Source organism: Polyodon spathula, chromosome 4 (genome assembly GCF_017654505.1).
Source record: "Polyodon spathula isolate WHYD16114869_AA chromosome 4, ASM1765450v1, whole genome shotgun sequence".
NCBI classification, from domain to species: domain Eukaryota; kingdom Metazoa; phylum Chordata; class Actinopteri; order Acipenseriformes; family Polyodontidae; genus Polyodon; species Polyodon spathula.
The window spans coordinates 33,621,074-33,644,571 of NC_054537.1; the positions used below are offsets into that span (position 1 = coordinate 33,621,074).

Genomic DNA, 23,498 nt, shown 5'->3' on the forward strand with positions numbered 1-23,498 from the left:
AAATATGCAGTATATGTAGCCTCAGACGACTCATGTAATTTGGCAATATGTAATTAGAGACTAAAATTAAAGGTACAGACACATTTCAAATCATCTAAGCGTATAAATCCTACGCTACAGTAGCAACAGTAAACTGGAGTCGTTAGTAGTACTATATTGCACCACAGTAACCGAATTACGAATAGCAGTATGATCAATTTGATGCATCTAAACAATGTTAGCGTAATGAAATGTTAGCGTAAATGCTTAATGCAAGTTTCAAAAAAACAAAACGTAAGCAAAAATTATACAATATACCAAAGCACGGTTTAGCATAATAAATCGTAATGAAACATGGTAACGCAGACACGTATATATATATATATATATATATATATATATATATACACACACACACACACACACACACACACACACACACACACACACACACTATGAAAAATATATAAAATATGAAAACAATGAAAAGGTGTTTTTGTTTGGATGTACACAATGGGTTTAAATGACTGATATATAGTTCACATTTCTGACAAAAGCCCTTCTGCTAAGAAATGTGTGTGTGTGTGTATCTATAGTAAATATGGACTGGAGAGGAGGGCTATAAGTGGAAAATTGGTGACCCGAGGGAAGACTATCAACAGGGGGCTATAATGTCCCCGAAGCAGCAGGTTATGAGCTGAGTCTGCAGAACATAATTTATATTACGGGATGAATCAGTCAAAATTCAGCCTCATTTTATCTTGCTGTGATGACTATGAGTGGAGATGAAAGGTGTTCCTTTGAAAAGGGGTGGGAGAGACAGTGATGTAAACCAATCACATGACAGATGGACAGGCGGTGTAAGGATGTTAAAATGTACAAAAAGTTTAAAGGTATGTTTTTTTGTATTATTAAAAACATTACTTATCATATTATCCACTTTTTCAAATAATTAAAAAATATATAAAATGTGTATTCACATGACACACTGAAGTCCTTAATCCTTAAAGCCATCAGCAGCGAAGACACATGTAACATTACTTCTTTGATGCATTATAAACTAAAACAGTGCCGTAATCATGACGAATACATTACTCAAAACAAACCGACCGTGGTGCTTGTCACGCCACAGCCTGTGTGACGAGCAGTCTGATGCAGGAGGAGTGGACCACGGAGATTGATCGGATGATTGAGAAATGGGGAGGGAACAGTACGGGCTGCACAGGCGTGCAGGAAACAGACTGTTTCGAAAAGATTAGGCACCGGTTACACAAGAAAAAGCTGCCGTTTCCAAACCTAGCTTAAACGTTCGCTTAAAAAAGCAATTTAAATTTACAGTGTAAAATGGGGAAATGTTCGTGGAGGAATCACGTGAAGTGGATCTACCTTTTAATAATTTCTATGCAAGCATCGTACCATTGGGTAAGTCAATTTCTACGATCGTTTTCAACGAGAGTTACATTATATTATTATAATTGTGCAAGGGTTTGTTTTCTAATAGTGATACTTGTGGGTTATAATTCGCAGCGTGGACAAGAATACTGCCAGGAAGTTTGAATTATATTTTTATATTACTGAGCTCAGTTTGTTTGGGTAACACAGACAGGCCCTGTGCTGTGGTATGTGTTCTTCATTGCTGCTGTTGTAACGCCACTCGGCGCTACTGGTCTGCATGAGACGAGAATAGTCTGTGTGACAAACTTAATGTTTAAAAAAGCTGAAACACCGAAGTATAGCCTGTGCACAGAATCGAAACGTTATACTGTGTGTTCAGCCTAGTTGTTATCGACGGTAGAAATAATATATAAAACAAATCAACGGTACAACACATCCCAGACTTGATTATTAGACACATGGTTGTAACTTTTGGCGTTTGAGAGCATTTTGTGCCGTCAGTCAGCCCTTAATAAACCAAGTTGGAAAGAAGGTGTTTTTAGTCAAACTGCAGTCCCACAAAGATACGGGTTAGGCAAGGTCTTCCAGGAAGCGCCAAGACCAGTGGCTTTGCAGATGGAACGAATTTGTTATATTACAAAAATGTACGAGAAGAATGGTTGATTAGAGCGCATTATAGCGTTTTTGTTCTCAACCTTGATTCATGCAGGATAAATACAGGCACATACTGACATCTGGTGAATGCCAGAAATCTATCCAACACTAGTTCTTATATTTATTTATTTATTTAACTTTGTACTGAGTTCACATTTATTTTACATGTGAAGTAAAGTGTTTCATATTATTGTTAGTCCTGTTTTTGTATATTCAAATAACCAAGATGATTGTTAAGTTTATTTTACCCGTATAGTAAGTACGGTTTTTCGCATTCATGTTGTTGTTTTTTTTAATACTTTAAGGAATCTTAAACATCTAGTTGAACTCAATTTCCATTCTCTTTTCCCATCTGCATTTTTCCAGTTTATGCATCTTTTCTTTGCGACTTTAAGCTTTGCAAATCTTTGAAGTTTCAGACCCGACATGTTTTGTATTCATTGATTTGCTGCGTTTTCTAACTAGAACTCTAAAGGCTCTGAAAATGCCACTTGTAATAACCCTTATACGTTATGCTGCATTGCAATGTACATGCCAGTAGCATAACTGCGTTTACATACGTCTTTTTTACCTTGTACCGCCCCTTTGCTGTTCAGTACTGTTTTCTGTCAGAGAGAGGGCTGGTAGGAGGATGACGGAGATTGGATGCGCGTTTTTGTTTGATGTTTTCAGACGCCTTATTACATTATGTACGTTAATTACCGTTAAGTAGAAGAGTCGACTTGACAGTGGGTGATCTTGGACTCCTGTTTAATAAACAACCCAGCTTGACTGCCGCAAGAAGTGTTTTTTGTCAAAAGTGAGGATGGAGGAGTGTAATACCTTTGGTCTTTGAGGGTTATACACTCCGTTTAGGCAGTCTCATAGCAGTCGATAATTATGTTGGTCATAGGTAAGTCGACACATATTTCGTGTATTTACATAAGCATTTTTTATTATAAAATATATATATATATATTATATATATATATATATATATATATATATTATATATATATATATATATATATATTATATATAATACATACCACACACACACAAACCAAACCGAAAATCTATGTAACCCAGGTAGATACTTTATTTATATTATTAATTATTGCAGGGCTTGAATTTTTTTTGTGTGCTGGGGGATTTACCCCCTATGCTGCAGCCAATGGGGGGGGGGGATTCCAAAATTTTAGGGGGGAATGGCAAAAAAAAAAAAAACACTTTTGCATATTAAAAAAAAAAAAGTATATATTTTACTGCCTCATCATTCTTCCTGGTGTTGCTGTAAAATAAGGTGCTTTCAGGAGACATCTGTGAGACAGAGCACTCTCCATTGCTTTTGGGAACCTGTGCCACCCTCATTTCAGCTCTTTCAGTTTTCTTTTGTTTTCCTTTTGTAAATCCTTTCTTTCATCCTTAACACGTTATCCAAAAACTTTTTTTGCAGTACGCTCAAGGCTTTATTCACACCAATACAGCTACAAAGAACTATTTTACAGACTTTAGACTGATGAATACAGTAGAAAATTAACATGTATTAATTTCTACCACAGCAGTAAGCTTATTTAGGCCATAAACATGTCATGTTTGTCATTGTGAATTGAATGGGATACCTGCCTCCTTCACGACTTTATTACTGAAATGTGTCTTTTCCAGTGAGAGTAACAAAGGAGCAATGCTGCCTGAAAAAAAATATTGCATGCCAACATTCATATATAGGATACTGTACATCTTACAGTATTCTGTGATGAAACCAGAACTTAATATGCAGTGGTGCAGAGAACCTAGTGATGGAGTGGAACGATTGAACTGCAGCACAACAAATAAGTCTATTGAGGCTTTTCTTAATTCTAAAACAAATGGCAATTTTGTGTTCCTCCTTTCCTGTCGTTAAAATTCTATGGAAGCAGTGTCATTCTGGTATATTTCCAACGCAGCAGTGGCTGGGTATAACTATTAAGCTGAAAGCTACTTGTCAAAAGTATAGGTTTTGTTCATTTTGTCGCACATCTCTGCGCAGTTTCACTTGACGCATCTCGTCTAGTGGGTAGGGCTTTTAAGTCTTTTTCATAAACTGCTGCCCAGGCTTATTTGTATATTTAGGATTTGATGGGAAATCCCAAGTCATAAAACTAAGAACTGCTCTGTATCACCCAGGCAGAACTGACTGCATTCATTTGCTAGGGCTAACACATAGTGAAAGAGAAGTACTGATGAAAGGCACATGTCTTTGGGTGCTGATGGCGTCGTGTAGGCCATGTAACCTTAAGTTAAGGTTTAACCATTGCATTTGTCAAAGTATATGTCATGGCCTATCCTGGGTTGTAAAGAGGATATTTTAGACACAACACTTTATTTCTTTATTGGAAACATTTTAAATATGCCTCTCATTTTGTCAAATATGTACTGTGGCATACATAGTGCAGTCTCCGAAAAAATGTAAATTAAATCAATTTTTACTATGAACATCTTTCTCAGTTGGGATTGAGATACGTAAATGGCTTAACAGGTATCAGTTTAATTTTTAAGAGGGTATAAAAGAAAATAAGAAGCCCCAATTATCAATTTGACGGCCAGGACTTAAAGAAATAACACAGGCTCGTTGTGATGGTGCCTGTGTTGAGCGTGTGCTTGATGTTTAAAAATCATTTTTGAAAACAGTATCTTTTGAATTAGACTGTCATGAATAGAACAGCACAATAAAGTAAACCAGCCCTTAATCTGGTATTTACAGTACAGTGTAGTGCTGTTATGTATTTAGAGGTAAAGGGGTTGTACTATCTGTTTTTAGTAGTGCTGGGACAAATATCCGATTATTCAAACAAATATTTTGGACATGTATTCAGATACAACAACAATCAGATGTTCGTATTGGCTAGAAATGACAAAAATACCTTGCACTTATTTACCGCCTCACTAGAAGTTGTGCGACAGTTTGAAAAATGGCAAATGAAAAAGAGCACTGCGTGATAAGAGATTTATTTATATAAAAAAAAAAATCAGTAACAACATAGCATCTCTCAAGCCTCTATTTAAACTTTCTAGAGAGCAAAAAGTAAACAAACCAGGTTATGCGCGTGCAAGCATAATGCTCTCTGTGGAAAGCCATCTGGATCAAAAAAGAGTGCTGCTTTTTAGAGCGAGTCAGAATCTCATGGGACAGAAAAAAGGCAAGCATGTCATTCTGAAATGCCTCACTTAAGAAGTGCCCAATTCGCTGGAAATGTTGTAGTGATTTTTGTGTAGATTGTATATATATTATATATTTTTTGTTAGGGCTAAAGTTGTCAGTTGCTGCTTCTTGGTGCAAAAAACTAAAATCTAGAACATAAACGCTATTATTTTGTGACCCTGAAAAGAATTTTAAAAGCTCCCAATGTTCTGAACCGCCCCAGCTACATGAAGGGCGTATGCAGCATTGCTTAATATGTTCTTGCTAAAATCAGGGGGCGTTAACACTGTGTTTGATCCCAATCAAGGCTTTGCCATTGGCAAATAAGCATGCAGACTGTTACAAAGTGTTTTTCACTGTGTGAGTACCTTTTGTGTCTTGCAGCAATGCCATCACTATCAGTTAACCAAGTAGAATATTTACGGCACTTGTGACCTTACCTACGGTTATGATATTTGGATGTGCTTCTTAACCTCTGGTCCGGCACTGGTTAATGCTTGTCATACTATAGGCTATTACTAACAAAAAAAACTGTGTAAATAATAGTTTGTGTCTGTTTTTTATCTGACTGTTGGACTTCGGAAGGGACTGGAGATGGGGCATATTGTTACATATTGTTTTATGACAAACTAAACTGTTTAATGGGTGCCTTTTAATGCTTTCCAGAAACGCAAGCAGTTATGGATCATACTGATGTTTGTGAAAGCACCATGTAGTTACATGTCATAACCTTCTGTGCCTTTGGCTCAAGGTCTCGCCTCTCCTAATGTGGAATGCTGGGATGGCTTAAAAAGAAAAAAAAGTTGTAACTGTGTAGATTTCCCCCAAAAATTGTGTCTTTTTAAAAAGACGCAGCCTTGAGAGATGATGTTGCAAGTAAAGTTAAATAGAGGAGGTTTAAAATCACGTAATGTTGCTTGTTTGTAAAATGCTTTAACAATTATATTAATATAATGATGTAAATGTGCTGTTCCTGTGCACAGCAGGAGCACCTGAATTACTTTAGTAATGGGGCTTAGTGTAGACAGTAACAATACACCCAGACTACCCCCTATAAATGCACACTTCGATTCAATACTGTACAGTATCTGTTGTAATCCACCAGGCTTGAATCCTAAACACAGAGCTTTCTGTTTGCATGTTCTCCTGTCTCATTTCAGGTCCAGGCTCAGCATTGCGTGTGGTATGGAGAGTGCCAGACTGTACCAAATACAGAAGAGAAGAAGTATAATTGCAACTACACAGGGCCACCTCAGTCCTTGCCCCAGGAGGGATATGAACTGGTGCAAGTAAGGGAGGAAGAACTTGAGACATTTGCCGCTAGTGCCTTATCTTTTGTAGTTTTTGGTGGGGTGTTTGAAGTTATGGATCATGCTTTGCTATGAAGACACATAGAGAGCAGATATTTTATTATAATATTATAATATTTGTGCATGTATGTGCCTAACCTAAAATACAGAAGTTCTAAAAAAAACAAAAAAAAAAAACACACACAGATGCACGTGTTTTAGTTTTTTCTAAAGCATCTCCGTAAAGGCAGCCTACAGTCAGTCCATGAGCCAGGGGGGTGGGTCATTACCAAATGGGACGAAGGTTCACTATGATGGAAATGGGTGATAGCAATGCATAACTCTTTGACAAATCTGTTTTATCACCACATTTTCAACTATACTCCAAATTCCCCAGTAGCTAGATTTCTACAATTGTCAAGCAGGGTCTTTATATCAATCTCCCATAAAATATTTATTAATTAAGTTAGGGCATTGAAATTAACAGCTAAGATAGTCAAACACCTGCAATTGCAAGTGTAACAAACATAATTCATTATCTTCACTGGTTTGCATTGGCAGCCTCTCTATTGCACCTGATCTCAAATGCAATTTTCAAACACTTTTTTTTTTTTTTTTTTTTTTTACACTATAAATTAAGATAAAAGTTAATCTACACATCTGAGCTCCTTTTTATAAGATGCTATTGTACTTTTATATACAGCAATGTGTCAGGGTTAATTGAAGACCTTTTTGTAATTTTCTAGGTGCTGTATTAATGAGTTTACCCCTAATCCCATTGTATTTTCAGTGAAAATGAATCACAAGCCTGTAAATGCTGCAAAACTTTTTTTCAAATGCTTAGAGCTATTTTATACAAACATTTCTTATGTAGTATTTGCTTGTTTTAAATGGCAAAAGTTAATCTTGATGTTGAATAGGTGTACCATACCATATATTTATATGGTGTATGTACCATATGCACACATCAACTAACCCGTTTACTTTGCTGTACTTGGGTGCAGATCTGACTTATGAACATTTCATTTCTTTAAGTTAGTCTTTTACTATTTAAAAAAAAAAAAAACAACAAACAAAAAAAAAACTTTGTTGTGCCTCCCATATACGGGATACTAGTCACAGAAGGGTACATATTTTGTTGTACTATATATCGTATTAAATAATATGAATTGATATATTTGTCATAGTAAACCATAAACCAAATTACAGTACCAGTTATACCGCAGCTTACAGGCAAGCCCGCAGGCGCCCAGACAGACTACAGGGGTCGCTGGTGCACGGTGAGCCGAGGACACCCTGGCCAACCTAAGTCTTGTCTAATTGTGCGCCACCCCGTGGGAGCTCCCATCCATGGTCGGCAGTGGAGTAGCCTGGACTTGCAACGGCGGCGTCCAGGCTATAGGGCACATCCTGCACTCCTCATGGTGCACCTTTACCAGATGTGCCACTCGGGTGCCCCTATTTGTAGCTTTAACAAGTTAAAAAAATAATTAAATTGCAATCTTGAAAACAATGGAGAGTACAAACTTGTTTTTTCGTCTTGTGCACACTGTACATCCTTTATAGTGATTCAAACACATAAATATACAATGAATACATGTTTTTATCAGGTATGAAAAATCACATGAACAGAATAACATGACTGAAACCATAATTCATTACAATGCATTGTGTTTTTGTTTCTTTCTTGTAGGAACTGTGTCCAGATTTTTTGAATGGCACCGACAATGTTAGTCTCTGTTGTGATGTTCAACAGCTTAAGACCCTCAAAGGAAATCTCCAACTCCCTCTCCAGTTTCTCTCCAGGTACATAAATACAGAACCGTCACCCCAAGGGAAGATGATGGTGGGGTGATTATTGCATTAAAATTTATGATCTGATGGCGGAACCAGTGTGGTGTCACAGGCTTGATAATGTTACATTACTCACATTTTGTCATAGAGGAAGGGTACTGCAGTATGTACTACATTTTAACCGCTACATCAAGGTGAACAAGCCTTATTAAACCTGAAAACAAGATAAACAAGCCTGTGACACTTCATGCAAGCTCTGGTGGTAAAACTAACTAGTCATGATGGTGTTGCCCTCACACTGATGATAATAACAAGTTATTGTGAAAACTATTCTGAATCTTTGTTTCTTTCTCCTTGTCAGGTGTCCATCTTGCTTCTATAACTTAATGAACCTGTTCTGCGAGTTAACATGCAGTCCTCGTCAGAGTGATTTTGTTAATGCCACACAGTTCGAGCCCTACGTGGATCCAGTCACAAAAGAAAATAAAACCAGTGTCACTGCAGTACAGTATTACATTGGAAGTACATTTGCAAATGGTGAGGAAACTTGAGAGAACAAAATCACGGTTCTTTGGCGTAATAGTTTGAAATGGAGTGTATGAATAACTATATTGCAGGCTGAGTATTGGGCAACAAGTCGTGGTATTGTCTTGTAATAAGCGGTCCTCTTTGGTGAATAATTTGCACTGGTTTAAATGTAAGCGGCACAGTCAAGGATTTCTTGATGATCGTGCTGTACAGCATATATTTAGCCATGGCCTTTGTCGCTAGTTGGGAGTGGGTGAAAAGGCTAACTGTATTCCTCTAGCTTCCTAGAGAGAGACTTGTTTTATGTAGTGTATGAAAGTAATACTAAAAGTGTTTGTAAAGTGAAGGAACATGCTTTATTTGGGATTCATCTCTCAATTCTTTATGTTGTAAAGAATGTGAGGTGATTCCAAATAAATACTAGTTTATTTAATTTTTCAATTTTTGAAATTGTAACTGTGTTGTTTTTCCAACTTGTAACTAACTACTGTATAAGTCTTTGAAACTTTGAGATATAAACTTAATTTCAATTGCTGATTGTTATAATAAAGCTTTCCCCCAAAGCACCCACTGGTTATTCATTGATTTATTTGTGGGAGCATATTGGTTTGATTTGCTGTGTTAGTCAAACATCCTTTTAGTTTTTAAAACAGGGTTTCTTAATGCATTTTCTCTTGCTTCTTGCTAGCTATGTATAATGCCTGCAAGGATGTCGAGGCTCCTTCTAGTAATGACAAAGCATTGGGGCTGTTGTGTGGGAAAGATGCCAAAGATTGCAATGCCACTAACTGGATCCAGTACCTGTTCAGCGTAAAAAATTCACAGACGCCATTTCCAATCGATCCCATCTTTTCAGGTAAGAAATCTGATTGTTTATTTTATTTATTTATTTTAAATCATACGACATGAATCTGAGAGAAAGCTATCTTGCTGAAGAGAAAACACAAGAACAATGTTACACCTTTTTATTTTATTAGATTTATGTATTACAATCTGTTAATATTTTCAGGTTTCAAGTTGCAAAAATAAATGGGTGCTCTCGGATCAGCCAATGCTAATTGAAGCTGTGGTTTTCTTTGCAGACCTCCCAGTTGAAGGAATGAGCCCTATGAACGATGCTACAAAAGGCTGCAATGAATCAGCGGACGACAATTCCGGGCCCTGCAGCTGCCAAGACTGTTCTCTTGTTTGCGGACCCAAGCCTCAACCGCCCCCTCCCCCAACACCATGGACAATATTTGGTTTGGATGCCATGGTGGTGATCATGTGGATCTCCTACATGGTGTTTCTCCTGATCTTCATTGCCGCAGTCCTGGGAGCTTGGTGTTACAGGCAAATATAGTTTTTTGTTCTTGTTCATCATCTTACTGTTTCGTTGGTTGAATTTTCAGTAGCGTGAGAGGAGATTAAAAGCAGCGAACAGGCATAATCTCAGACCACAAAATCAGCAGTTTATTGGATTATACCCAGTTGCAGTTCTACAGTGGCTTGCGAAAGTATTGACCTCCCTTGGCATTTTTCCTATTTTCTTGCCTTACAACCTGGAATTAAGATGGATTTTTTGGGGGTTTGTATCATTTGATTTACAAAACATGCCTACCACTTTGAAGATGCAAAATATTTTTTATTGTGAAACAAACAAGAAATAAGACAAAAAAACTGAAAACTTGAGCATGCATAAGTATTCCCCCCCCCCCCCCAAAGTCAATACTTTGTAGCGCCACCTTTTGCAGCAATTACAGCTGCAAGTCTCTTGGGGTATGTATCTATAAGCTTGGCACATCTAGCCACTGGGATTTTTGCCCATTTTTCAAGGCAAAACTGCTCCAGCTCCTTCAAGTTGGATGGGTTCCGCTGGTGTACAGCAATCTTTGTCATACCACAGATTCTCAATTGGATTGAGGTCTGGGCTTTGACTAGGCCATTCCAAGACATTTAAATGTTTCCCCTTAAACCACTCAAGTGTTGCTTTAGCAGTATGCTTAGGGTCATTGTCCTGCTGGAAGGTGAACCTCCGTCCCAGTCTCAAATCTCTGGAAGACTGAAACAGGTTTCCCTCAAGAATTTCCCTGTATTTAGCGCCATCCATCATTCCTTCAATTCTGACCAGTTTCCCAGTCCCTGCCGATGAAAAACATCCCCACAGCATGATGCTGCCACCACCATGCTTCACTGTGGGGACGGTGTTCTCGGGGTGATGAGAGGTGTTGGGTTTGTGCCAGACATAACGTTTTCCTTGATGGCCAAAAAGCTCAATTTTAGTCTCATCTGACCAGAGTACCTTCTTCCATATGTTTGGGGAGTCTCCCACATGCCTTTTGGCGAACACCAAACGTGTTTGCTTATTTTTTTCTTTAAGCAATGGCTTTTTTTCTGGCCACTCTTCCGTAAAGCCCAGCTCTGTGGAGTGTACGGCTTAAAGTGGTCCTATGGACAGATACTCCAATCTCCGCCGTGGAGCTTTGCAGCTCCTTCAGGGTTATCTTTGGTCTCTTTGTTTCCTCTCTGATTAATGCCCTCCTTGCCTGGTCTGTGTGTTTTGGTGGGTGGCCCTCTCTTGCCAGGTTTGTTGTGGTGCCATATTCTTTCCATTTTTTAATAATGGCTTTAATGGTGCTCCGTGGGATGTTCAAAGTTTCGGATATTTTTTTTATAACCCAACCCTGATCTGTACTTCTCCACAACTTTGTCCCTGATCTGTTTGGAGAGCTCCTTGGTCTTCATCGTGCCACTTGCTTGGTGGTACCCCTTGCTTAGTGGTGTTGCAGACTCTGGGGCCTTTCAGAACAGGTGTGTATATATACTGAGATCATGTAACACTTAGATTGCACACAGGTGGACTTTATTTAACTATTTATCTGACTTCTGAAGGTAATTGGCTGCACCTGATCTTATTTAGAGGCTTACTAGCAAAGGGGGTGAATACATATGCATGCACCACTTTTCCGTTATTTATTTTTTAGAATTTTTTGAAACAAGTTATTTTTTTCATTTCACTTCACCAATTTGGACTATTTTGTGTATATCCATTACATGAAATCCAAATAAAAATCCATTTTAATTCCAGGTTGTAAGGCAACAAAATAGGAAAAATGCCAAGGGGGGCCAATACTTTCGCAAGCCACTGTAAAGGTCAAGGCGGACATGCATTTTAATTTGAGGACACTAAGCAATGATTAATGCCACCTTTTAAAATTGTAGCTAAAAAAAAATATGCCTGAGAATAAGGCATAGAAACTGAGAACTTTCTTTAACCTAGTGTAGTACCAGATACCCTGTTTTAAAATGAAAATACATGTGTGGTGTAACATGTTTATTTTAAAAGTACACATTAAAGATCTATTTAGCTGTTGCAATGCAAAACAGGTAAGACATAGACATATTCTCTTAGTTACAATTGCTTAAATACAAGACCCTGAAATAGCATAAATCTTTCAGGCAAGATTTTGACAAATCTTGTTCATCCCAGTTAAAATGAATGCAGTATGGCAACACATTTACAAAGTAAGGCACGCAGTGATACTTTGTGTCTGCATTTTAGGTGTAACATCTTGTTGGATGCCATTTAATATAAATGATGATACTGTTGTCTTAAACTTAAGCTATTGTTCTTTTGATACCAGGGGTTAATCCTTAAATACTTGAAAGGAGAGAAATGTCCAACTTTCACAGATTGGAAACATCTAATGCTATATGAATTACAGCTGGAGAGACTCTACCAGACAGATAAAGGAACATTTTAATTATTTAATTCAGCATTTGGTTAATCACATATTTTGCAGTTTGATTACATTGCTTTACTCAAAGAACGAAGATGCTGTCTCTTCTTTTCTGTTTCATTCTTTACTTTGTATTTTCCATTTCACAATTTTAGTAAAATAATTTGCTTAAAGACCAAAATAACCTTTCATTTCATTCTTTGATAATTTGCAAATGCTCAAGTTGTGAAATAGTTATTTTTATCATTGATTGACCAAACCCGGATTTATATTACTGTCGGCTTACTACAGTGCGTTTTACAAATGTTGTAACATTTGCTATCGTACTATTTCCTATTTTATGCAATAGTTATCACTGAATATATGTGTTGTGAGAAATTATATATCTGAGAATATGCTTGTATTATAAGATTTTATGAACATTACTTAAAAATGTAATACAAGTATTTATTAAAACAAAAAAAGAAAAAGAAATGTGGCCTTTTCAACTATTCAGCAGTTTGTATCATTTTTTAAATTTTATATTATAAATATGTATTTGCCTTCTCTTACAGAAAAAGATTAATCATGTCGGAGTATGGACCAATTCTTGACAACAATTCTGTTCATTCAATCAACAGAGACCGTGAACATCAAGGTGGGTGACCCTTTTTGTCTTTGATAATGATATGCTGCAGTCGGTTGTTATTTTTTTAAATCTATGTATTCTATTAAAATTGAAGTAAACCAGACAGTCTAAATGTAATAAATTATTAGAAACTGGTCATTAAAAGTTGATGTAGCAGGTGAGGTTATATTAGCTTTTACTGCCTTTCAGCCCTGTGGGCAAAATTAAGTTGGTAAGTCTAAACAGAGCCAACAGTGTACGTTGGTCCACATCACAAAACCAACACACAACCCTGTACAATTGTCAGTTGGTTAGCACAGGATTCAGGTCAGGATTGAAGTACACTTGCAGAGCTATGAGGATAGGTCCTCTTGGCATCTGCCTTACTATAAGCAGAGTTCCCTGATTGACTCTCCCTGGTGGATGTCTATTTTCTTCAAAGATCAGACCTCCTGCTGTGAAACCATAGGGGAGAGATTTGAGAACTTCTTACGGCGCATCTTTACCAACTGGGGGTCCTTCTGCGTCCAGCACCCATTGCCAGTCGTGCTGTGTACTCTGGTCTTCATTGCCGTCTGTTCTTCCGGCCTGGTTTATATGAAGGTAACCACCAACCCCGTGGACATCTGGTCATCCCCCAACAGCCAAGCACGCAAAGAAAAAGACTACTTCGACTCGCACTTTGGGCCCTTCTTCCGCACAGAGCAGCTCATTATTACTGCCCCACAAAGCAATGTTACAATATACTCGCCCTACTTTGGAGGATCAGATGTACCATTTGGCCCCCCACTGGACAAAAGTATCCTGCACCAGGTAATTCACAATGTTGGTTTGTTGAGAAGAAAAAAGGTAACTCAAGAGATGAAAACCTATACAAACCCAATGCTGTCCCCAGGACGCTTGTTAATGCATTAAAAGCATTTCTCACAATAAAAGCATTTGTGGATGTAATTTTGATATGCTGATTTGGTTTGCGCATCTGTTCTGAGGTGATGTTGGTGAAGAATTGTTTATTGTCAACAGGAGGAACGCAAAGTCACACGACAACTGCTGTATAAATACGAGGACTGGGTAAACCTTCCACACTAATTCTGTGTCTGTGCCTTGTTTCAGGTGCTTGACCTTCAGAATGACATTGAGAAGATAGAAGCCACATATGAGAACGAAACTGTTATGTTAAGTGATATCTGCCTGGCACCTCTTGCCCCCTATAACAATAACTGCACTATTATGAGTGTCCTGAACTACTTCCAGAACAGCCACTCCATCTTGGATCACACCGTTGGGGATGACTTTTGGGTCTTTGCAGATTACCACACCCACTTCCTCTACTGTGTCAAGTAGGTTGATTAAATATAAAGTTCTGACGGTGTTTGTTGGCTGTCTTCATGAGCCAACATAGGTTTTCATTGATTTGATACAGTAAATGCACAGTGTCATTTTCTCAAGTTCATGTTATTGTAAAACCAGTTGAAATTAAGTAAGCTCTTGCATGTTTTTTTGTTTTGTACTACATGACAGTGTTTTTTTTTTCTTACTGGGTTTTGTTTTCAGGGCTCCAGCTTCCCTAAATGATACTAGTATGCTCCATGACCCTTGCTTGGGTACCTATGGTGGGCCAGTCTTCCCTTGGGTGGTTCTGGGAGGCTATGATAGTAAGTTTAATGTTTACAGTCTTTCTGGTTGTATCTGGACTAAATATAAGCATGTTTGTTTCTTGTAAACTTATTTCTAAAGTAAAAAATGTCATCTAATTAGTGACTAGTGAATAAAGCTGATAGCTTATCAGTGTACTGCAGTCAAAAATGTTAATTGTGTGAAGTGTTTCTTTCATAAAAGTGCTTCCTTAATGTAAGGAAGTAGGGTAAGGACTTTGCCAATTATTGATCAGTCACTAATTGGATACAAAATTAAGTTTACTAATGGAACAAACAAACATTTAGCTATTGAACCGTATGCCTGGTAGGAATTGATATTCTGGTAATTTCGTGATTACCTTTATTAGGCACAAATTCTTTAACACAGAGTGTAGTAGGTGTTAATTGAGTAGGTAGGGTGAAGTAGAAGCTCATACTGTAGCTGCAACAGTTAGTCTCCACTACTATCATTCCGACATCTTTCACCGGGCCTTGGGTCAATTACAAATGTAATTTGTAATTAATTGCAATAACATTGTAATTGTAGTCTAACCTTGGCCCACCTTTCTAAGCTGAATCATTCACAGTTCCATGTTGTGTTTTACACTGAGAGAATATTCTTGTATTTTCAACCACTGTTAGTGACCCCATTTGTTTGAAAAAATGTTATGTAGGATGTTTCTGTATTTGTTCCTGTGATTACTGCTATTTATAGCTAATTATGTACATTTTCAGTGTAATTGTAATTATATTTGCAATAACTGCAACATACTTGCTACTGTAATTGAACAAAATAGCACTGTAATTGCAATTTCAGCAAACAAATATGCTGTAATTGTAATTTATAATTGACCCCAGGTCTGTCTTTCACTGTTGCTAAATTCCTTGGATTTTCCCAGTTTTAAATGAAGCAACTGGGCATAATAGAACTGACTAATTCTTAATTTCCATGTTGCAGGTGACAATTACAACAATGCCACAGCTCTGGTGATCACCTTCCCTGTGAACAACTACCACAATGATACGGAGAAACTGAACAAAGCCCTGGCCTGGGAGAAAGAGTGGGTTTTCATTAAGAAATATAACTGGGATGCCTGGAGAAATGGGGAAAAAATGTGTTAAGACCCTTTTTACAGTTCAGGATATCACTGTACGGTGCAGCAGCTTATATTTTAGTCTTTTATATGTCAAAGGATTAAAGCCGTGATGCATAATGAAAACAAATCCTATCCAGTTACTGATTCAGTGTTTGACCATGGTCCTTCACTTTACCCCATTGCATAAGAACATTTCGAAAGGCAATTTGGCCCACCTAAGCTTGTCCAGTTCCTAGTAGCTGATTGATCTCATAACTTTGTCAAGTTGGGTCTTAAATACTCAAGTGGTTTGTCTCGACATCATGAATAAGTAGCTCATTCCACACTCTGCATCTGAGATCTCCTTCCCTCTGTCCTAAATCTATCTCTACATAATTTCTAACTGTGTCCTCTGGTCCACGAGAATAAAGACAGGAAGGAGGGAATCTAAACAACAAAGAAATAATGCTTAAAACTACACAGTCCTGCCAATGAGAATATCCAACTAACCACCTATAATGTTTTTTTCGTCTTGTTTTTTGCAGGTTTGTCAAATTTATGAAGAATTATAGTAATCCCAACCTGACCATTTCTTTCAATTCTGAGAGGAGTATTGAAGACGAAATAAACCGTGAAAGTAGCAGCGATATCGGTACCATTGTCATCAGCTATGCCATTATGTTTGCCTACATATCCATTGCCTTGGGACACATCAAGAGCTGTCGCAGACTATTGGTACGTGAGACCTGTTTATGTTCAGTTGTGTTCATCTTTGAGTAAGCTTCGTGCTGGAGCAGAAGATTCTCTAATCCTCAGGTTCATCCAAGCATTTGTAACGTAAAGGTGTCTTGCTGATGTGACTCGTTCTGAAAGAATAACACTTCAGCATGCAGTTAAAGTTAGTGAGAAATACGGAGTACAAGAGAAGCAGGCTTACATGGCTGTTTAATGTAGTTGCTGTATTTCAAAATGTACATTTAAGACCGCTCTCACTATTGCTTTTCTGTCTTTGAAATTTGATAAACAAATAGTGAACAATGTTTTTTTTTATTTTTTCTCCCCCCAGGTGGACTCTAAAATCTCCCTGGGGGTTGCTGGTATCCTAATTGTGCTCGGCTCTGTAGCCTGTTCCCTTGGTGTCTTCAGCTTTGTAGGAATTCCCCTCACGCTCATTGTCATTGAAGTTATCCCATTCTTAGTGCTGGCTGTTGGTGTAGACAATATATTCATTATTGTCCAGACCTATCAGGTATTTGATTTAAAAATCTCTAATTTATTATCTCCTCACTTGTCAGCGTTTTTTTGTCATTTTGACCTGGGCACCTGTCAACAGTAAGGGAAGAGACATGGAAAATACTTTTCATCTGTGGCTCTGAAGGTGGTAGTGTGGTTATCATTGTGGTTGTTCCAGCTGTACACAGGGCTTTAAACTGCTTCCATCTGCAGCCTTTTCTAGCCAAAGGGGCTGAGCTTCTCTTGTATACTCACACTGCCAGCCACAAAGACATCACAAAAGAGAGCCTTTTACTCTGCAATTGTAACATATTTGAAAAGCAAAGTTAAAAACACTGTGGTGCCCTTAAGTACAATATGTGATGCTCATTGAAGTACAGTACACCCTCGCTGTAACAAACTTGTTGGGATCCAAGCCTTTTGTTCGTTATATCGAGGGGTTTGTTATAGCGAAAGGACAATCAAAATGAACAATAAGCTGTGGGATTAAGTTAATGAGATGATATTGTGAATAAAAGTACATGTACCTGTTCGTCTCATGTCTGCAGTATTCTGCTTGTGCTTTATCCTATTTGTTAAAGAATTAAACGCAGTACAAAAAGCAAAAATCCCAAATTTAAGCTGAACATTTATTCAAAGTCCACGAATCGTTTCAAAGTACACCAAATCTTAATCAAACATGCAAGAATCCCAAACTAAGCTTTTATTCCAGTTCAAGCCAACATGAAAAGTTAATCAGATCCTCAAGTTTTTTTTTTTTTTTTTTTTTTTTTTTTTGACAACCTGTATTCACGACAGAGACATGCCTGCGTTACTCCTTTTTTCAAACGATCAATATAGTTTCCAGCTTTGTTGCAGCATCATTTTTTTTCGTTTCGGAGGAAGTTACACAGCACATGCTTTTTAGTAAGACAAAAGTTGAGTTCAATACGGGGGTGGAGTTCCGTGCGTATGGACAGGGCTGTTGACAGTGTGTGTTTATATGGTCTTTTTTTTGTTTTTTTACTTGGGGTCCAGGTGCTAGGTTCGTTATAGTTAAGGCCATTGGTACTGTACTGATACTACTTTAAAAATATTTAATTTCAAAGATATGTTGTACTGACACCCACTCCACTCACTACTTGTATTCAACAGATCAGATCATCATTGGATTCAGAACTTGTGATAGTTTGAGATATGGACCAAAGTCTTGATGCGTCTACTCCATTGTTGAAACATTTCACCAAAGTCAACAGTTATTGTTATGGCCATTACAATAGATTACACAGCGCAACCATGTCTTGCTAGTCATTGAGTAACGGTTGTTTCTTCCTTAGCGAGATGAACGATTGGCTGAGGAGGAGCTCCACCAGCAGATTGGTAGAATCCTTGGCGATGTGGCGCCCAGCATGTTACTGTCCTCTTTCTCTGAGACTGTTGCCTTTTTCCTGGGTAGGAGCACTCATTACTCCTCTGCGCTCAATTGTAGCAAATTACTCCCCACTTATCCTTTTTTTTTTCTCATTTTGATCTGACTTTCTTCTTTAGGTGCTTTATCCACCATGCCTGCCGTGCGCACCTTTTCCTTGTTTGCTGGGCTGGCAGTGTTTATTGACTTCCTGCTTCAAATCACATGCTTTGTGAGCCTCCTGGGATTGGACATCAAGCGGCAGGAGGTGAGGCAGTCAAACGGGCATATAAACCAAGCCCACAAACAGGGCTCTCTTGAAGCAAGTGTAAAGAACTAATTGCAACAGATAGATGCTAGTTGCTGGAAGGAGTTAAATAAAATGGTTAGCTGCAAAGCTACTACTGTAACTTTGCTCCACCATGAACCAATTTTCCATTTTTATGGTGCAATTTAAAATACACTTTTCAGATACATTTTTTAAAAAAGGCAGTTTACAGCATTGTACATTTATTGTGTATTGAATTTTCTGTGGTTGACAGAGCAATCGCTTGGATATTCTGTGCTGCCTGAAACAGAAGGTGGGCACTGAAGACAAATCAGATGGATTTCTTTTTTGGTTTTTCAAAACCCTCTATGCCCCATTCATACTGAAAGAGTGGGTGCGGCCTGTTGTGGTAAGTCTTAAGATCAGACATGAAGGAAAATATTAAAACCCATGTGCTAGTTTCATTTTTGTTATAAGTTGGCCTTTGCTCTTGTCAGCTTCTGCAAAGTACCAACCCCAACCTGCCTTTAAAAACCTTCAGCCCTCAAGTTATAAAGTTATTATTTTAAGGCTTTACATACAAAGAATGATGATTATGGCAGTCTGCTCTTCTTCGTTGTTTAATTCCCAGGTTAAAAATGAAATAAAACACAGAAATGACCATTGGGAATTGTATATGTATATTTGTACATAGTACTTGCCAGGATATGCAGTAGATGTTGTAAACAGTTTGGTTTCTTCTATTTGAAAAACAAAGCAAAATTAAAAACATAATGTTGTTTACCACTCTGCTTTTATACTCAATCAACCATTCAGTCTGAAATCAGTTTATCCTGTATTTGGAGTGTGGTGTCCAGTTGTACAGATATGTACGGATGCCTTCAGAAGCTCAGAAAAGTCTACATGTGTCATCATCGCCAGTCTGGGTGTGCTGGAGTGCACTCCTGCCATTCCATTAGAACACAGCTCCACTTGGCACGTGTGTTTAGGTGTATGTGCTTAGATTACTTAAGCTTTTTTTGCGAGTCTTGTTTTGGTCATGCTTGGCTAGCAAAAGGAGATATGGGACTTTCTATGGTAACCACATGCTTTTAAAATAGCGTGGATCAATTTGGCCACGTGAGTACAGTAGTTCCTTTTTGCTTTTCTAGGTAGACTGTAGATATAAACTTATTGATTTTTTTTTTTTTGTTAAGCTGCTAAAATCTAGTGAGTAGGTAGATCTTCAGAATGTACTGTACAGGATATTTGCTTCAACTGTAAATGCCTTGGTTTATCTCTCTTGCAGGTTGCTTTGTTTGTTGGAATTTTGTCCTTCAGTATTGCTGTGGTCAACAAAGTGGAGATTGGCTTGGACCAAAAACTCTCAATGCCTGATGTAGGTGAAATCTACTTTATGTATTGTCTGTTTGTGTGTGATCAAACTTGGACACGCAGGTCAGCAGCTTCATTTTACCTTCATCTCTGTAATGGATAAAGAACACCCTGTTGTGCCTATTTCTGTAGGATTCCTATGTGCTGGATTACTTTGAGTCCTTGAGCACATACCTCCACTCTGGCCCCCCTGTGTACTTTGTAGTAGAGGAAGGCCACAACTACACTTCACTGGAGGGACAGAATATGGTGTGTGGGGGAGTTGGCTGCAACAATAACTCTCTGGTACAGCAGATCTTCACGGCTGCAGAAATCGACAACTAGTAAGTATTCAGAACATCATATCCCTAAGAGCTTATCCAAAACAGCAACAGATGCAGACAGTCTTTGATCTGTATTGTATTGTACAAGAACCAAACAAAGATTCATAAAGATTGCTTTAGTGGTGTGTTAAAGAAAGCACTGCAAAAGAGAGATCTGTTTGTTTTCTTCTCAATAGCTCATTTTCTTTATCTTCCAGCACAAGAATTGGCTTTTCCCCCTCCTCCTGGATTGATGATTACTTTGACTGGGTTAAACCCCAGTCAACCTGCTGCAGATATTATAACACTACAGTACAGTTTTGCAATGCTTCAGGTAAATAGTTGTATGGAAAATGGCCTATTACACATCAAAGACACTGTTGGTTTATCTTGCCCGAGGTAGCAAACAATCTGTTACCTTCCCAAACAAACATTACAGCTTCAGCTGGCAATTGGTTTTGAGGCTCTTCTGAGATTTATTTTTATTTTTTCTTCATGCAGACATACTTTTGTTGTCTTATGAATAAAAAATATCCTTTTAAAATGGTGTATTTGTCCTCTTCTAGTGGTAAACTCGTCCTGTGTCCGTTGCCGCCCTTTGACCGATGAGGGGAAAAAGAGACCGCAAGGAGAAGACTTCATGGAGTTTTTGCCAATGTTCCTGTCAGATAATCCCAACCCTAAATGTGGGAAAGGGTACGCACCTGAGTGTCCCTCCAGTATTACACGCATCTCATTTCTACATTGGTTTTGCTCAATCATGCAGTTGCTCAGTACCACTGTTGGTGACAATCACCCATCCCTGTAGAAAATGAACTTCTCTGGTTAATATAAAAGTATATCGCCTCATATTTACGTAACTTTTTTTATTTTAAGGTTTATCAGTTTTAAATGTTAGGGCTAATATTATAGAAGAAATGTAAAATGTCAATGTTTGAGACCAGTTCTTACACTAGAACGGTTGACAACCTTCAAATGGTGAAGGATGTGTTAGTTGGAATTAATCCCTGAAATAATGTTAATGTTGGATATGAATGAACCAAGATAACATGATTGATTGTTTGCCCTAATGCTCTTTCTTTTTATTGCTTGGTACAGGGGCCATGCAGCATACAGTTCTGCAATTGACCTGATAAACAATAAAACAGATGTAGGAGCCAGCTACTTCATGACCTACCACACCGTACTGAAAACCTCCCCAGACTTCATAGACGCAATGAAAAAGGCACGCAGTTTAGCAGATAACATAACTGAATCTATGGGTCTTGCAGGCAAAGACTATCGGGTCTTTCCTTACAGGTAACCGCTTTATTATTATTATTATTATTATTATTATTATTATTATTATTATTTACCACCAGTACAATTTATTTATTTTATTTTTTAACTATAATATGTTGGCAGTCAGAGGTTTCTTTCGGGCTGTGAGTGTACATAATGGAAGGCCTGTTGAGTATTAATTCACAATAAGTGGGTTTAAAAAGCATTACATCCGGTATCGGGATGTGTGCACAGCAGAAGGGCATAGTGCAGCTGTTCAGTCTCACTCATGTTTCTCTCATTCTCACTTCCTTTATCTCCTACGTAAAGGTACACCCCAATCAATATTACGGGAACCCTAATAATCCAAATGCAAATACATTTTTCAAACCTGTAATGTAAAGATGTACACACACATTTCAAACACAGGGTAACCAATACAATTTACTTGTTATGTGAGGACCAAAGTTGAAAACCACTGCTGTAGATCATTCTTACACTGATGACTGTTTTTCAGAGATACTGCAGCAGCCACTCCCTTAATACTCCAGTAAATGGTCCTTGGCAGAAACAAGTGCTTTGCGATCATAAATCATTTGCTAAGCTGATTAGATAAAGAAGCCACCAAGAGCCTCGGCAGTCTGGCCTGGTACAGCCTCTGAAGGGTTTACAGTAATAAAACAAGTGTGCTGACAACATGTTACAAAGATGTTGTTTGAAGAGTTAATAAAAAAGGAAGTTGCAGTAGGTGGTTTTTGTTCCTTGTGACTGGGTTGTGGGTGATGCACACTTTATTTGAACCTTTTTTTTTTTTTTTTTTTTTTTTTTTTTTTAATAGTTGTTACTAGGACTAGTCCCCAACCCTGCTGTTTCCATTTTTTTTTTAAAGGCTTAATAAAATGTACTAAGGAAACATAGGAGCCCAATAAAAGACAGTAGATCAATAAACCATATTGTGCCTAATCCAATTGCCCCTAACAATCTTGTGAGTAAAAGGGCTGTATTACATTTGTTCTGCTATCCATACAGACTCCAAATGTACCTAAAACCACGCCACACCAGCTGTATTGTTTGCACCAGCTGATCGGAAAGAAAACTCAATAGAGAAGGCCTGTTTTAACTGAACAATGTCACTATTGCTTAAGAGTGGCTTAACAGAAAGCTAAGGTCACACACTAAGGGGAAACGACAAATCTCAATACATTTTGATTTTGTTACTTTTAGAGAGATAGGTTGTTTGCTTGTACCAGTAGTGGTATTACTGCTTTCGTTATTTTCAGTGTCATTGCTTGGATGTTTGAGAAGCTGCTGCAGTTGTACAATGACTGCAAATGGCACATGCACCTGCCTGTAAAGGTCAGCGGGAGGTAACCTGGGTGAGCATGTTGTAATTTATTGTTTGTTTCCTCTCTGTAGCGTGTTCTACGTGTTCTATGAACAGTACCTGACCATTGTGAATGACACAGTGTTCAACCTCTGCGTGTCGCTGGCTGCCGTCTTCATAGTGACCGCGGTCCTGCTGGGTTTTGAGGTCTGGTCAGCTGTCATGGTAACCCTGACTATCGCCATGATCATTGTGAACATGTTTGGGGTGATGTGGCTCTGGAGCATCAGCCTGAACGCAGTCTCGCTGGTCAACCTAGTCATGGTGAGGAGCAAGGCCAGAGAGAGGGACCAGGAGGGTGGCGGTTTCATAAAGCAGTTTCTCTGGTTACATATTTACCAACATGTTATACCCCTAGCATTCATGGTTAGAATTTTGTATGGTGTTCCAAGTACACTCAATATGAAAAGTATTTATTTATTTATTTATTTATTTATTACTTCCTTAACAAG

General features: G+C 38.1%; 1 protein-coding gene across 2 annotated transcripts in view; it reads left to right on the forward strand.

Annotated features, from left to right (window-relative positions):
* The first annotated feature begins 1,168 nt into the window (after nucleotides 1–1,168).
* The window catches only part of LOC121314442 (NPC intracellular cholesterol transporter 1-like), a 24,257-nt gene continuing 1,927 nt past the window's right edge, over nucleotides 1,169–23,498 (forward strand). Inside the window, exons 1-22 of one of the 2 annotated variants that reach the window (XM_041247721.1) lie at nucleotides 1,169–1,401; nucleotides 6,349–6,477; nucleotides 8,171–8,283; nucleotides 8,633–8,808; nucleotides 9,488–9,655; nucleotides 9,882–10,131; nucleotides 13,073–13,155; nucleotides 13,568–13,938; nucleotides 14,239–14,465; nucleotides 14,680–14,780; nucleotides 15,721–15,823; nucleotides 16,384–16,573; nucleotides 16,905–17,087; nucleotides 18,388–18,502; nucleotides 18,599–18,726; nucleotides 19,001–19,135; nucleotides 20,015–20,104; nucleotides 20,233–20,423; nucleotides 20,621–20,736; nucleotides 20,969–21,098; nucleotides 21,501–21,701; nucleotides 23,079–23,310. In XM_041247721.1, coding sequence (XP_041103655.1) covers nucleotides 1,324–1,401; nucleotides 6,349–6,477; nucleotides 8,171–8,283; nucleotides 8,633–8,808; nucleotides 9,488–9,655; nucleotides 9,882–10,131; nucleotides 13,073–13,155; nucleotides 13,568–13,938; nucleotides 14,239–14,465; nucleotides 14,680–14,780; nucleotides 15,721–15,823; nucleotides 16,384–16,573; nucleotides 16,905–17,087; nucleotides 18,388–18,502; nucleotides 18,599–18,726; nucleotides 19,001–19,135; nucleotides 20,015–20,104; nucleotides 20,233–20,423; nucleotides 20,621–20,736; nucleotides 20,969–21,098; nucleotides 21,501–21,701; nucleotides 23,079–23,310 — 3,510 coding nt within the window. In that variant the 5' untranslated portion in view covers nucleotides 1,169–1,323. Of the gene's footprint in view, nucleotides 1,402–6,348; nucleotides 6,478–8,170; nucleotides 8,284–8,632; nucleotides 8,809–9,487; nucleotides 9,656–9,881; nucleotides 10,132–13,072; nucleotides 13,156–13,567; nucleotides 13,939–14,238; nucleotides 14,466–14,679; nucleotides 14,781–15,720; nucleotides 15,824–16,383; nucleotides 16,574–16,904; nucleotides 17,088–18,387; nucleotides 18,503–18,598; nucleotides 18,727–19,000; nucleotides 19,136–20,014; nucleotides 20,105–20,232; nucleotides 20,424–20,620; nucleotides 20,737–20,968; nucleotides 21,099–21,500; nucleotides 21,702–22,179; nucleotides 22,465–23,078; nucleotides 23,311–23,498 lie in introns of those variants that run through there. The other variant, XM_041247722.1, reaches the window with a different exon arrangement.